A 17,500-nucleotide genomic window follows, 5' to 3' on the forward strand; every position below is an offset into this window, starting at 1 on the left:
ATGATTCACCGCTGATAAAGAAACAGAAGAGACAAAAACAACAACAACAAACTACTGGAGATGCAGTTTCACCTGCTCCACAACATCCTCATCGTCTTCAAAAATCCTGGAGTAATTCTCATGGATATATTTCTCTCTCCAGTCCTGAGAACACACACACACACACACACACACACACAGGGTCAGTTTGCGCTCACGGGTTTGTCTGCTCACGTGTGTTTAGGGTTGGGTATCATTTGAATTTTAACAATTCTGATTTCGATTCCAATAAGGTAAAAAATGGTTTGAATGGTTTAACGTTATATTGAAAGGAATCAATAAGAGGAATCGAAATGTTAATTTTATAACAAATATCCGATTCCAGACCTCAAGTTTTCATTGATTCTCGATGCCCAACCCTACGTGTGTTTGATGTCTGAATGTCTCACCACTGGGTTGTCGAATATCTGCCACAAGTCTGGATAAAGACGACTGATGTTGTAATTAGTGGAGGAGACCAGACGCCCGAACTCATCCCGGTTGGACACGAACATGAAGATGCCCTGCAGGAGGAAACACACAAACACGGGATTTGGATTGATCTTACTTTCAAAATCAACTATTTTAATACCGTTGTTTTCTAACAGCTCCAAATGCAAACTAGTTAAAAAAATTACACACTGCAAAAAATGCTTTTCTTAATAGTACTTTTGTCTTGTTTCCAGTGTAAATATCTCTTAAATCAAGATTCATTTACTAGATGAGTAAAATGACATAAGATATTATGTCTTGTTTTCCGGGGGAATTAATCAAAATGAAGTGAGTTGATGCGTAAAAAAAGCAAAATGATCTGCCAAAAATAATCTTAATTCAGACAGAAACAACATTATTTTTCTGACCCCATTAGCAGCCGAAAACACAATAAATTATTAAAATGTTTAGACAGTCTCCTAATTTTTCCACGAAACATTCATAATCATTACGTTTGCCGTTGCGCTGTGGCTTTATGCGTGCGTTTGAGCGCTGATTAGGCCATGCATTTTATATAGGCAATTAAAGGCACATTATTATGATTTTTGGCTTATTAATATTTTTACGCGTTTAGTCGACTAATGGCTTAAATGATCGACTGCTAGTCGCCTAGAAATGTTTCTGCCTGGATTCCCTCTGCATGATCACCTGCTCACGGACGCTCTTGCAGAAGATCATGTCCGGGTCCATTCCCTCCTGCTGATAGAGAGAGACCGCAGCCAGACGCGAGCGCAGAGTCTCTCCGCGGATCAGATACACCTGAGTGATGTAGGGGACGTTCCACAGACCACTGAAACACAGCAGGACATCAGGACACACCACTAATGAAGAACTTCGACAGCTATTGATCTGAATAATGACACTATTGTCTTCTGTAGACACTGTTAGTCAACTGAACTCAATCAAATTTGTTTCATAACTGAGGAATTCTGCAACACTGACTGTTGTTGAACTGAATCAAATCATCATTGAACGGAATTGAATTTTTTTCTTAATTGATGATTTTTGCAGCAATGACTGTTATTGAACTGAATAGAGTCAAATTGAATTGAATTGAATTCGTTTTATAACTGATTAATTTTGCTACATATACACTGTTATTGAACTGAATTGAATCAACACTGACCTAAATTGAATTCAGTTTATAATTGATTAAATTGGCATCATTCATTCTGTTATTGAACTGAACTGAATCAACATTGAACTGAACTGAATTTGGTTCATAATTGAATTGTGCAGTACTGACACTGCTATTGAACTGAACTGATCTGAATAATGACACTAGCAGGGGTGATAGTAGAAAAAAATCCTGAGCCTGAACTTTTTTCCCTGGGAGGTAAGTGGGCCCATAAGCCAAGATATATGCCCTGATCAACATAATTGTCAAGCGGGATCCAGGGGTGTGCTCCCCTAGGAGAACATTTTGATAAATAGTCCCTTAAATGATAGATTCTGGTGACTTTTGTGGATATAAATGGACATCATTCAGACATGAGATGAACAAACCCAATACAAGCCTATATTACAGTAGCAGGTTTCAGTAAGTCAAATTTAAGACCTTTTTAAGACATTTTAAGACCATAAAGATTGAAATTTAAGACCTGGTATTGCCAAAAAATATTCAAATCAAATAATTCATTTTATTTCAATGAATTCAGTAATTGAAAAAGCATTAATTTAATTTACAGATAAAGCAATCACATTAGTAACCTTCCACACCCAGTAACGTGTCAGAGAAAAGAACAGAATCAGATATCATTTTTTTTATAGAAAATTGTACTTTGCATATTATACTGTAAAAAACACATAATTAGTTGATTTCAGTTGATCATAACAAGATATGAAATGGCATGAACATTTCATTTCATGATTATAGTGACAAAAATGATCACGGTTATCACAGAATCCTGTTCAAAAAGTACTAATACTACACAATGAAATCAATTCACCAAGTTTTATGTCGAAAACCAGCAAATAACAAATTAAATTAGCATCAATATGCACTTTTTGTTTACATAAACATTAAAATAATACCATTAAAAATGATAGCCAGATTTTAAAAGTGTCTTGCTATTCCTTATATACTAACATGTACAAGTTCAAATAAAGTTTTGACAAAAAACTTTTTTATAAAAAGATAAACCTCACATATTTCAGACTTTAAATGATTTTTATAAAAAGAATGAGTCAAAAAAAGATAAATTACTTACATTTACAATGCACTTTAGCTTATCTTTTATTATTAATAGTAAAATTAGGTCTGATTTTCCCGTGGGGTCTGTCGTTGCTATGCAACCATGCTCTGCGCTCTCCACAATGATAAAACAGTTTTAGTGGCTAATACCCAGGGGGCAAAGGGGGTTTAGCAGACATGGGCTGCTGTAAAAGGTTGTCATATAAAAATGAAATCTATGATGTCTGAGGATCACAACCTGGGTGGACAACCCGGTCAACAAGCTGCTGGAAACTTGTAATTAGGGTCAAAACAATGTTACCTCAAATTCGGCTTTAACTCCCCGGAATCACCCAAACATGCTAAAACGGTTTAATTATATTCATGAATCGTGAGCCATATCTCCCTGATACTTTATGCTAGAAACAAACTGAGCACACCTTTAGAAAGAGTGGGAGATAAGCTTTCATCTGATGCCTTGATTGTACATGTAATTAGAATGTAAGAGTTAACAATGCCTCTTAATTCATAGGTAGGCAAAAAAAAGAAAAAAATATTGAACATTCCATTTGCAATTGGTAGCATTCTTTTGCCTTTGTTGTTGTTAAAATAAACAAATTACCATGTGAAGTTAACTTTTACTAGATGAAATCAGATTTTGATCAGATCACTAACCAGACAGTCCTCATGGCCCATAACACATTTAGACGGAATTCAGTTTCAAGCCTATAATAGCCTGTCAATTCAAACAAGATCCAAGAAAGAAGTTTACCATTAAAGGTGGGGTATGTAATTCTCTTTTTTGGCCATTTTTTCAAAATTACTTAAAATCCTATTCCTAACCCACTTACAGCCACTGAGTTAGAAGCACTGAAATAAAAATTAAGCAATTTAATCATCTGTGGAACGGGCAGGACTCGAAAAACTCCAGCCAATCATTTCCAAGACCACCTAGAATCATTGGACAGTAAGTGCGTCAATCAAACAGTCGTACCATCCCCCCCTCCCCCATCCATGTCCATGTTCTTCGAATGGGTGGAGTCAAAGGAAAGAAGGTAGGACCATTTGAGTTGTGTATTTTCAAAATCTGCCGGCCGTTTTGCAAATCACATACCCCACCTTTAACTGATGTTAATTGTATACTGCTCTGTTTCTGTGCAGTATATCGTTTGCATATTTATGCAATATCTATTATTTGTATTGCAATGTCTAGTATTTCTAATATTCTTTCACAAGTGGTATAGCTTTATTTATTCTATCGAAATAAAAAAAAAGGATTTGAGGATTTTGGGTTAGGCTGGTCACTCCACTGTTCAATCCAGGTGTTTGGAGTGTGAGACAAAGGTACTGACAGCTAAATGTTGAAAGACTAAAACACACAGGAGTCATGTGTGGAGTAGGTTTAAAAGTGTTTACTGATTAAAACTGTTACATTAAGTAGCAATTTGTTACTTTGTTACAAAAAAAAAAAAAAAAAAACGATTAATGAAACAGACAAACAGATTACAATTCAGGGTGATAACTAATTTCTGTAATAATGTTTATATTATTTGTTTAGCTGTTTTCGGAGTCGCTGCTCTCTAGTGTTTCAGCATGCTGTATTCTACTACATTTGGTTGCCAACCCCTGGCAAAGGCATCCTATGTAGCATGAGCAGTTCTTCTGACAACCTTTAACCAGAGATGGGCACAAATACATCACAAAGTATTTAATTACAAATAACAAATACTTGCTCATCAAATGTATTTAAATAAAATACAAAATACTGCTGTGAAAAAAGTATTTAATTAAAATACATGTAATTTGTCATTTGAAAATACAAATATATATATATTTTTGTACAGTCTTCTGTAGTGTAAGTGTGGCGTTAGATACATGTAAGAGTCTAGAATATTGCAATCTCATCATTTAGTACAGAAGATGCGCTTCTAACGTACATGTTGCCACATACTGTCATAATAAAAGATAATTACGCATATAACACTATATTTGTATTACACAAAAACTAGTTAACGCTGCTGTGAGGGTGTTTCTGCGGCTGTGACAAAGTTGACAACTTTCTCTCTTCCGACTGCCATTATCTATTTTTTTACTCTTTTTGAAAGTTGTGAAAATGCTGTTGTGGCGTTTTTCTTTTGCTATTTGAGCAAATTGTAACACAAAAAAATATATTGAATGCAGTCTTTCATTCACTGCTATAGAAGTTAACCCAACTATGATGCCTTCCCCTTCTGAGAAACCCAGAAATGTGAACAGGGTCAATAGGATGTGTCACATCACGTGATTTACTTGCCAAAAACTGTGATAGCCAATTTGGTAGTCCTATTTGTATTTTATGTCTATGGTCCTAGGGATAGTTCACCCAAAAATGAAAATTAGCCCATGATGTACTCACCCTGACGTCATCCTAGGTGTATATGACTTTCTTCTTTCAGAAGAATACAATCAGAGTTATATTAAAAAGTGTCCTGGCTATTCCAAGCTTTATAATGACAGTCAATGGGTATATTTTTCATCAAAGTGCCTCTATCCATCATAAAAGTGCATCTATCCATCATAAAAGTGCATCTATCCGTCATAAAAGTGCATCTATCCATCATAAAAGTGCATCTATCCGTCATAAAAGTGCATCTATCCATGATAAAAGTGCATCTATCCATCATAAAAGTGCATCTATCCATCATAAAAGTGCATCTATCCATCATAAAAGTGCATCTATCCATCATAAAAGTGCATCTATCCGTCATAAAAGTGCATTTATCCATCATAAAAGTGCATCTATCCGTCATAAAAGTGCATCTATCCATCATAAAAGTGCATCTATCCATCATAAAAGTGCATCTATCCGTCATAAAAGTGCATCTATCCGTCATAAAAGTGTATCTATCCATCATAAAAGTGCATTTATCCATCATAAAAGTGCGTCTATCCATCATAAAAGTGCATTTATCCATCATAAAAGTGCCTCTATCCATCATAAAAGTGCATTTATCCATCATAAAAGTGCCTCTATCCATCATAAGTGTCTATACATCATAAAAGTGTGTCTATCCATCATAAGTGCATCTATCCATCATAAAAGTGCATCTATCCATCATAAAGTGCATCTATCCATCATAAAAGTGCATTTATCCATCATAAAAGTGCATCTATCCATCATAAAAGTGTCTATACATCATAAAAGTGTGTCTATACATCATAAAAGTGCATCTATCCATCATAAAAGTGCATCTGTCCATCATAAAAGTGTATCTATCATCATAAAAGTGCATCTATCCATCATAAAGTGCATCTATCCATCATAAAAGTGCATTTATCCATCATAAAAGTGCATCTATCCATCATAAAAGTGTCTATACATCATAAAAGTGTGTCTATACATCATAAAAGTGCATCTATCCATCATAAAAGTGCATCTATACATCATAAAAGTGCATCTGTCCATCATAAAAGTGTATCTATCCATCATAAAAGTGCATCTATCCGTCATAAAAGTGCATCTGTCCATCATAAAAGTGCATCTATCCATCATAAAGTGCATCTATCCATCATAAAAGTGTATCTATCCATCATAAAAGTTCATCTATACATCATAAAAGTGCATCTATCATCATAAAAGTGCGTCTATACATCATAAAAGTGTGTCTATCCATCATAAGTGCATCTATCCATCATAAAAGTGCATCTATCCATCATAAAAGTGCATCTATCCATCATAAGTGCATCTATCATCATAAAAGTGTGTCTATCCATCATAAAAGTGCATCTATCCATCATAAAAGTGGATCTGTCCATCATAAAAGTGCATCTATCATCATAAAAGTGCATCTATCCATCATAAAAGTGCATCTATCCATCATAAAGTGCATCTATCCATCATAAAGTGCATCTATACATCATAAAAGTTCATCTAAAAGTGTGTCTATCCATCATAAAGTGCATCTATCCATCATAAAAGTGCATCTATACATCATAAAAGTGCATCTATCATCATAAAAGTGCGTCTATACATCATAAAAGTGTGTCTATCCATCATAAGTGCATCTATCCATCATAAAAGTGCATCTATCCATCATAAAGTGCATCTATCCATCATAAAAGTGTGTCTATCCATCATAAAAGTGCATCTATCCATCATAAAAGTGCATCTATCCATCATAAAAGTGGATCTGTCCATCATAAAAGTGCATCTATCATCATAAAAGTGCATCTATCCGTCATAAAAGTGCATCTGTCCATCATAAAAGTGCATCTATCATCATAAAAGTGCATCTGTCCATCATAAAAGTGCATCTATCATCATAAAGTGGATCTGTCCATCATAAAAGTGCATCTATCATCATAAAAGTGCATCTATCCATCATAAAAGTGCATCTATCCATCATAAAAGTGCATCTGTCCATCATAAAAGTGCATCTATCCATCATAAAAGTGCATCTATCCATCATAAAAGTGCATCTATCATCATAAAAGTGCATCTATCCATCATAAAAGTGCATCTGTCCATCATAAAAGTGCATCTATCCATCATAAAAGTGCATCTGTCCATCATAAAAGTGCATCTATCCATCATAAAAGTGCATCTATCATCATAAAAGTGCATCTGTCCATCATAAAAGTGCTCCACAGGCTCTGGGGGGTTAATAAAGGCCTTCTGAAGGGAAGCAACGCGTTTGTGTAAGAAAAATATCCATATTTAAAACTTTACCGACTAAAATAACTAGCTTCTGGCAGACGGCCAACGCAAGTCGACTCGCGCCACAAGAGTAACACTTGACGATGTATGACGTAGATGTAGGAGTAGCGTAAGCTTTGACGCTTAAGAGAAGGAGGCAGACACAAGGATAATACTCCACACCCTCTACAGTGTCCAGAATGAAGGAGTTGGCTGAGTTGTCATCCATGCCTTTATTTACCCCCCAGAGCCTGTGGAGCACTTTTATGATGGACAGATGCACTTTTATGATGGATAGATGCACTTTTATGATGGACAGATGCACTTTTATGATGGACAGATGCACTTTTATGATGGACAGATGCACTTTTATGATGGACAGATGCACTTTTATGATGGACAGATGCACTTTTATGATGGACAGATGCACTTTTATGATGGACAGATGCACTTTTATGATGGATAGATACACTTTTATGATGGATAGATGCACTTTATGATGGATAGATGCACTTTTATGATGGATAGAGGCACTTTGATGAAAAATATACCCATTGACTGTCATTATAAAGCTTGGAATAGCCAGGACACTTTTTAATATAACTCTGATTGTATTCTTCTGAAAGAAGAAAGTCATATACACCTAGGATGACGTCAGGGTGAGTACATCATGGGCTAATTTTCATTTTTGGGTGAACTATCCCTAGGACCATAGACATAAAATACAAATAGGACTACCAAATTGGCTATCACAGTTTTTGGCAAGTAAATCACGTGATGTGACACATCCTATTGACCCTGTTCACATTTCTGGGTTTCTCAGAAGGGGAAGGCATCATAGTTGGGTTAACTTCTATAGCAGTGAATGAAAGACTGCATTCAATATATTTTTTTGTGTTACAATTTGCTCAAATAGCAAAAGAAAAACGCCACAACAGCATTTTCACAACTTTCAAAAAGAGTAAAAAAATAGATAATGGCAGTCGGAAGAGAGAAAGTTGTCAACTTTGTCACAGCCGCAGAAACACCCTCACAGCAGCGTTAACTAGTTTTTGTGTAATACAAATATAGTGTTATATGCGTAATTATCTTTTATTATGACAGTATGTGGCAACATGTACGTTAGAAGCGCATCTTCTGTACTAAATGATGAGATTGCAATATTCTAGACTCTTACATGTATCTAACGCCACACTTACACTACAGAAGACTGTACAAAAATATATATATATTTGTATTTTCAAATGACAAATTACATGTATTTTAATTAAATACTTTTTTCACAGCAGTATTTTGTATTTTATTTAAATACATTTGATGAGCAAGTATTTGTTATTTGTAATTAAATACTTTGTGATGTATTTGTGCCCATCTCTGGTTAAAGGTTGTCAGAAGAACTGCTCATGCTACATAGGATGCCTTTGCCAGGGGTTGGCAACCAAATGTAGTAGAATACAGCATGCTGAAACACTAGAGAGCAGCGACTCCGAAAACAGCTAAACAAATAATATAAACATTATTACAGAAATTAGTTATCACCCTGAATTGTAATCTGTTTGTCTGTTTCATTAATCGTTTTTTTTTTTTTTTTTTGTAACAAAGTAACAAATTGCTACTTAATGTAACAGTTTTAATCAGTAAACACTTTTAAACCTACTCCACACATGACTCCTGTGTGTTTTAGTCTTTCAACATTTAGCTGTCAGTACCTTTGTCTCACACTCCAAACACCTGGATTGAACAGTGGAGTGACCAGCCTAACCCAAAATCCTCAAATCCTTTTTTTTTATTTCGATAGAATAAATAAAGCTATACCACTTGTGAAAGAATATTAGAAATACTAGACATTGCAATACAAATAATAGATATTGCATAAATATGCAAACGATATACTGCACAGAAACAGAGCAGTATACAATTAACATCAGTTAAAGGTGGGGTATGTGATTTGCAAAACGGCCGGCAGATTTTGAAAATACACAACTCAAATGGTCCTACCTTCTTTCCTTTGACTCCACCCATTCGAAGAACATGGACATGGATGGGGGAGGGGGGGATGGTACGACTGTTTGATTGACGCACTTACTGTCCAATGATTCTAGGTGGTCTTGGAAATGATTGGCTGGAGTTTTTCGAGTCCTGCCCGTTCCACAGATGATTAAATTGCTTAATTTTTATTTCAGTGCTTCTAACTCAGTGGCTGTAAGTGGGTTAGGAATAGGATTTTAAGTAATTTTGAAAAAATGGCCAAAAAAGAGAATTACATACCCCACCTTTAATGGTAAACTTCTTTCTTGGATCTTGTTTGAATTGACAGGCTATTATAGGCTTGAAACTGAATTCCGTCTAAATGTGTTATGGGCCATGAGGACTGTCTGGTTAGTGATCTGATCAAAATCTGATTTCATCTAGTAAAAGTTAACTTCACATGGTAATTTGTTTATTTTAACAACAACAAAGGCAAAAGAATGCTACCAATTGCAAATGGAATGTTCAATATTTTTTTCTTTTTTTTGCCTACCTATGAATTAAGAGGCATTGTTAACTCTTACATTCTAATTACATGTACAATCAAGGCATCAGATGAAAGCTTATCTCCCACTCTTTCTAAAGGTGTGCTCAGTTTGTTTCTAGCATAAAGTATCAGGGAGATATGGCTCACGATTCATGAATATAATTAAACCGTTTTAGCATGTTTGGGTGATTCCGGGGAGTTAAAGCCGAATTTGAGGTAACATTGTTTTGACCCTAATTACAAGTTTCCAGCAGCTTGTTGACCGGGTTGTCCACCCAGGTTGTGATCCTCAGACATCATAGATTTCATTTTTATATGACAACCTTTTACAGCAGCCCATGTCTGATTTTCTAAAAAACAGGTGTTTTGCCCCCTGGGTATAATGGATTTCCACCACCGAAAAACGCCTGGAAAAAAACAAGCGCGTCGCTTCAATTATGAGCGCGCTTACCTAAGTGCGCCTACATTTGAATGAACTTGAGCGCGCAAAAGACGCGATATGTGAACGGCCTGTTGGCGAGCGACCTCAAGTCAGGCCACGAGCTACAGCTGCTTGATTACTAGGGTCTAACTCGTGTCGTGGCAGCACTTTTTTCCCGCTAGTTCCACATAATATTTTCCTTGCGCACAAAGTCCAGAAACATGCTCCTGGTTGCCGGAGTTTTTGACACCAGCTTCCAAAGGGCTTTTCGTCTCTACCCACCTCCTCTATCCAAGACCATTTATTCCTTATGCCTTTATCGACAAGTTTGGTGTCTTCCCCTGGCTTCATAAAGTTGCACTCCATGACTTTGGCTATGTTTCGCGCTGCCAGTGTGGGAAACACATTCGTAGTGTATGGGAAACACAAAACAAATTCGCACGTGGAGTGACTGCTGAATCAATCTGATTGGCCAAAACCCAAGACCAGCCCCTACCCTATTTACCGATTGGCTGAAGTAGGCTTACTGGTGTGGTTTAGTGAAAGCGCCTGTCAGATCACGCGAACGCGAACCCGTCTGTACCCGCCGGAAATCCGGCGTGGCACCGGAGTGCTATCAGGCCTGCACTAGTGTCTTCTGTAGAGCTGCTTTACAGCTGAAATTGAGTTTGTTTCATGATGGAAGAACTGCAGAACTGACACTGTTAGTCAACTGAACTTAATAAAATTAAAATAAATTTGTTTCAATTGAATCACCATTGAAATGAATTGAATTTGTTTCTTAATTGATGAACTTTGCAATATTGTCAATGTTATTGAACTAATCAAATTAAAAAAAATTTCATAATTGATGAAATTTGCATAGTTCATTTTTTTATTGAATTGAATCAACATTGAACTGAATTGAATTCGGTTCATAATTGATGAATTTTGCAGTACTGACACTGTTATTAAACTGAATTCAAATCAAATCTGGTGAAGCAGAAAAAAAAACATATATCTTGCTTATGTTTTATCATTAATCAGTTATATCATTTGAAATGTAAGTTTAATGCTTTTCTTTATTATTTCTTATTAATCTTTATGCCTCAAATGTAGCTGACTGACTTAGGGTTAACTTCTGTTCTTGCTGTTAAGATGAAGGTAAAAGTTGATGTCTCAGAATAAAGTGGTAAACGAAAGTAATTTTAGCTAAACATCTTGCAGCGTACGGGCTAACACCTCAGAGTGTGAAAACAGGAAAGCTAGATATATGTTTGTGTCTTGTGTGTCAGATTCGATGCGATACGCTATGAAAAGAGGAACTTAACTCTGTTCCGATAAGCAACCGTATAATAGCGAGATCAATTCCTGTACAGGTCAGTCTTAGAAATATTAGAAGTGATGTCAACTGTTCGTTTGCGCTTCTTTATTAAACTTTTAACTGTTAATTAATTTTACTCTTCATTTATCATTTGATTGTCTGCTGTTGAGAAATAAAATTTGACTTAATTATCTGACTGGATCTCCTCCATCAAAATCAAATAGAATTTGTTTTATAATTGATGAAATTTGCATCATTCATTCTGTTATTAAAGTGAATCAAAATTGAACTGAATTGAATCCGGTTCATAATTGATTAATTTTGCAGGACTGACACTGTTATTGAACTGAATTCAAATCAAATAGAATTTGTTTTATAATTGATGAAATTTGCATCATTCATTCTGTTATTAAACTGAATCAAAATTGAACTGAATTGAATCCGGTTCATAATTGATTAATTTTGCAGGACTGACACTGTTATTGAACTGAATTCAAATCAAATAGAATTTGTTTTATAATTGATGAAATTTGCATCATTCATTCTGTTATTAAACTGAATTGAATCAACATTGAACTGAATTGAATTTGGTTTGTAATTGATGAAATTTGCATCATTCATTCTGTTATTAAACTGAATCAAAATTGAACTGAATTGAATCCGGTTCATAATTGATTAATTTTGCAGTACTGACACTGTTATTGAACTGAATTCAAATCAAATAGAATTTGTTTTATAATTGATGAAATTTGCATCATTCATTCTGTTATTAAACTGAATCAAAATTGAACTGAATTGAATCCGGCTCATAATTGATTAATTTTGCAGGACTGACACTGTTATTGAACTGAATTCAAATCAAATAGAATTTGTTTTATAATTGATGAAATTTGCATCATTCATTCTGTTATTAAACTGAATTGAATCAACATTGAACTGAATTGAATTCGGTTTGTAATTGATGAAATTTGCATCATTCATTCTGTTATTAAACTGAATCAAAATTGAACTGAATTGAATCCGGTTCATAATTGATTAATTTTGCAGGACTGACACTGTTATTGAACTGAATTCAAATCAAATTAAATTTGTTTTATAATTGATGAAATTTGCATCATTCATTCTGTTATTAAATGGAATTTAATCAACATTGAACTGAATTGAATTCGGTTCATAATTGATAAATTTGCATCATTCATTCTGTTATTAAACTGAATTGAATCAAAATTGAACTGAATTGAATCCGGTTCATAATTGATTAATTTTGCAGGACTGACACTGTTATTGAACTGAATTCAAATCAAATTAAATTTGTTTTATAATTGATGAAATTTGCATCATTCATTCTGTTATTAAATGGAATTTAATCAACATTGAACTGAATTGAATTCGGTTCATAATTGATAAATTTCCATCATTCATTCTGTTATTAATCTGAATTGAATCAACATTGAACTGAATCGAATTTGTTTCATAATTGATTAACTTTGCTACATTGACACTGTTATTGAAGTAAAAAATGTATCAAATTTTATCTAAATTGAATTCATTTCACAACTGATGAACTTTGCAACATTGACACTGTTATTGAACTAAATTGAATTAAATTGAATTAAACTGAACTGAATTTAATTTTTCATAATTGATTAATTGTGCAACACCGACAATTCTTGATCTGAATAATGACACTTGTCTTCTGTAGAGCTGCTTTACATCTGAGTTTCACAATTGATGAATTTTACAACATTAATACTGTAATAACTTTCCTGTTTATTACTATGCAGCTGCTCTAAAAAAGTCTATTGTAGAAATAAAGCCGACTCGACAACAACACACTCGCTCTACTGACACACACACACACACACACACACACACACACAGTGAAAGACACTCACACTCTCTTGCTCTGCACGATGTCGATGTAGTCCTCTGAGCGCGAGTAAAAGCCCTCGGGACTCAAAGCGCCCCAGAAGTTTGACCAGAGCTTCCCGTGCCGAGACAGCATGGGCGCGATCACAGCCCTGTGAACACCAGCGGGAAACAACATCAGTCTTAGCATTAAATAACATCCAGTAATGTGACGAGGAAACACTCCTGCACTGCAAAACTGCTTTTCTTACTCAGTATTTTTGCCTTGTTTCCAGCCCAAATATCAAGATGCATTCACTAAAGTAGTAAAATGACATAAGATATTAAGTCTTGTTTTCTGGGGAAATAACTTCAAGTTTTTGCTTAAAACAAGCAAAATGATCTGCCAATGGGGAGAAAAATAATGTTGTTTCTGTTTGAATTAAGATTATTTTTCTGAACCCATTGGCGGATAATTCTGCTTTTTTTAAGCATCAACTCACTTCATTTTGATTAATTCCCCCGAAAAACAAGACTTAATATCTTATATCATTTACTCATCTAGTAAATGCATCTTGATTTAAGAGTTTTTAGATATTTGGACTGAAATACAACTAATTAAAGCATCTTTTTTCACTGAAATAAAATCTAATTTAAATATCAGTTAAAAATGAGAAGTGTTGAATAAACTGAAATAAGGATATGGATTATGTTTTCAGGTTTATTAAATTCAGTTTTTTTTCAAGATTATTAAATATTAATCATCTGATTGTGGTTGTTTGATATTACCGCAATTATTTGAGAGAACCGCAATCATTGTGCAGTTTAAATTTCAATCACAATCTGCGATACTGTGTATGATATTACATTATATTATGAATTATTGAATTATATAAATAGTATTGATTTTCACAGCAATATCATAAATATCACAAAATCACATGTGCAGGTTTTAGTTTCAATTTTGTAAAAAATTAGTTTCACTGTATAATCATGAGGCTCGTCTGCTCGTGTTCGTTCACTCACTTGTTCTCTTCGATGAGAATCCGCAAAATATCGGGATTGGTCAGAGCAACATCAGAGTCGATGCTGAAGAAGTAATCACACGACACGTCCTTCTTACACGCCTCCCTGAAACACACACACACACAGCCGATGGAATCATGGGAAAGATCAGCTTATTCAACACATTCAACCATCTACTGATCGTGTGTGTGTGTGTGTGTGTGTGAGAGAGAGAGAGAGAGAGAGAGAGCGTGTGTGAGAGAGAGAGTGTGTGAGTGAGTGAGTGTGTGTGTGTGTGTGTGTGTGTGTGTGTGTGTGTGTGTGTGTGTGTGTGTGTGTGAGAGAGAGAGAGCGTGTTTGAGAGAGAGTGTGTGTGAGTGAGTGAGTGTGTGTGTGTGTGCGCAGGTGTGTGTGTGCGCAAATGAGTGTGTGTTTGTGTGTATGTGTGCGAGTGTGCGAGTAAGTGTATGTGTGTGTGATTGTGTGAATGATTGTGTGAATGATTGAGCGAGCGAGCGAGTGTGTGCGTGTGTGTGTGATTGTGTGAATGATTGTGCGAGCGAGTGAGTGTGTGAGTGTGTGAGTGAGTGAGTGAGTGAGTGAGTGAGTGAGTGAGTGAGTGAGTGAGTGAGTGAGTGAGTGTGTGTGTGTGTGTGTGTGTGTGTGTGTGTGTGTGTGTGTGTGTGTGTGTGTGAGTAAGTGTATGTGTGTGTGATTGTGTGAATGATTGAGCGAGCGAGCGAGCGAGCGTGTGCGATTGTGTGAATGATTGTGTGAGCGAGTGAGTGAGTGAGTGAGTGTGTGAGTGTGTGTGTGAGTGAGTGTGTGTGTGAGTGTGTGTGTGTGTGTGTGTGTGTGTGATGAGTGTTTACACTGCCATGGTTCTGGCCTGGTCCTGTCTAAGGTTTTCCTCAGGTCCGACTATTCTCGCCGCAGGGAACAGAGAGCGATGACGCGTCCAGAACCGCTCGATGTGCTGTTCATGATACACAACCTGCAAAAACACACACACACAATTGTTTCACTAAGGACACTGCATAGACTTCCATTGACTTTGATCAGGTTAGTGATATTTTCTATGGTCCACCCATCACAGAAACGGGCAAAACACTAAATGAATCAATAAAATCCAGTGAAATGTGCTAGTCAGTTGCCATAATATTTCCCTGTATGAGTGAGGACACTGGCCCTCAGAAGAGCAGTTACACCTGCAGCTGAGAAGAGCTTTGCTTTACACACAGCCTCAGCTGATCACGTATGTGGCAGGTTCAGTGTATGATTAAGTGGCATGGTTATGGTTAAGTGTGTCCATGAAGGATTAATCGAACTATAACCGTACTCGCACTGATCCTGAAACAGCACTGGTGTGAGAGCCGTACGTACGTTGTTGTGTATGAAGAGTCGTAAGCGTGTGTGTGGGTAGTGCAGAGTTGCGAGTCTCTCCAGAAACTCATCCAGAAACGGCGTCGGCTGCTCGATAAACACAGCGATGTGAACCAGCGGCATCTCCTCGTCCTACACACACACACACACACACCTCGATAAGCAGAATCGAAATGGGAATCGTTGAATTCCAAACATTACCCAACCCTACTCCTAAACCACATGACACAGATCTGTCAGACTCATGTTGACTGTGTGTGTGTTAATACTGGGACACTCACAGACAGATGACTCTGGTCCAGCAAATCATCGTCACAGTTTCCACATCCGTTTTCATACGTCCACGCCGTCGGCACGTAGTTACCCAGGTAATTCAGCTGGAGCTACACACACACACACACACACACACACACACACACACACACACACACACACACACACACACACACACACCAAAGGGTGATCCAAAGAAAAGCACACATAATCTTCTTCAAACAGGTTTCTCTAACACCGTCACTGGTCAGATAACCAGATGAATCAGTTATTATGATGCGCGTGTGTATCCGTACACTGGACCTGTGCCTTCGCTCTTAAAGTGACAGTAGCCTAATAAACCTGCTGATGCCTGTCATTAATGTTAATCACACAAAAGACAGAGAAAATCCCTCCCTGCTCGTGACTGAATGACTTTAACAACAATCAGTGTATATTTAATTCATACAGTGAAGGCTATGTAGCGGTTTAGTTTTACATTTATTCAAATTCTTACTTAAATTTGACTTTTAAATACTCATGTAGCTGAAAATATTAATGCAATGTTTATTTCATTTGTGTCTTATATTGTATTTTTAAACTGAATAATTTAGAAATATATTTTTCATATTTAAAATGAATTACGAAGATGAAAGATGAAAGCTCGTGCTGTAGATTCTGGAGCTCTAAATGTTGTTCCTCGTTTCAACGAAAAATACATTTAGCGATACACTGATTTGCTGCTCAAGAAACCTTTCTGATTATTATCAGTGTTGAAAACAGTTGTGCTGCTTTTGTTTTATTTTTTCACTTTTGATCAATTAAATGCATCCTTGCTGAATAAAAGTATTAATTTCTATACATTTCTATTTTAAAAAAGTACATCAAATAAATCTTACCCCAAGCTTTCAAACAGTAATGTGTATATATATATATATATACACACACACACACACACACACACACACACACACACACACACAGTGTTGGGCGTGTTACTTTAAAAAAGTGTTTAGTTATAGTTACTAGTTACTTTTCACAAATATTAATTCGATTGATTGCTCGTTGCTGAAAAAAATAAAATGCAGTTACTTAGTAACGCTGTTTATTTATAACGCCGTCATTCCCATCACTGTATGTACATATATATATATTAGGGGTGTGCAAAGCAGCTGGTATTTGTATCTGTATTTGTATTTGTATTCGAGTAAAATTCAAAATAGGTGTAAAAATAAAAAAAATTTGCGTTACACTTCTAATTTACGTTAGTGAATAATTTACGGTAGTGTAAGTATTCTTTAATTATATCCATTATAATAATTATGGATATGCAATATTGGTTGATGTTTTTCCTTAAATCCAGCAATGAACATGTAACAAGGAATGTCATTGAAAAGAAAATAACATAACAGCCA

General features: G+C 35.7%; 1 protein-coding gene across 1 annotated transcript in view; it reads right to left on the bottom strand.

Annotated features, from left to right (window-relative positions):
- plod3 (procollagen-lysine, 2-oxoglutarate 5-dioxygenase 3) overlaps positions 1–17,500 on the bottom strand; it is a 38,220-nt gene that overhangs the window by 10,725 nt on the left and 9,995 nt on the right. The window contains exons 8-15 of the mRNA XM_079848286.1: positions 16,115–16,216; positions 15,834–15,965; positions 15,323–15,444; positions 14,472–14,576; positions 13,493–13,618; positions 1,159–1,300; positions 429–542; positions 73–144 (exon numbers count right to left, since the gene is read on the bottom strand). Coding sequence (XP_079704412.1) covers positions 73–144; positions 429–542; positions 1,159–1,300; positions 13,493–13,618; positions 14,472–14,576; positions 15,323–15,444; positions 15,834–15,965; positions 16,115–16,216 — 915 coding nt within the window. The remainder of the gene's footprint in view (positions 1–72; positions 145–428; positions 543–1,158; positions 1,301–13,492; positions 13,619–14,471; positions 14,577–15,322; positions 15,445–15,833; positions 15,966–16,114; positions 16,217–17,500) is intronic.

Source organism: Squalius cephalus, assembly GCF_949319135.1.
Source record: "Squalius cephalus genome assembly, chromosome: 18".
Lineage (NCBI taxonomy): Eukaryota > Metazoa > Chordata > Actinopteri > Cypriniformes > Leuciscidae > Squalius > Squalius cephalus.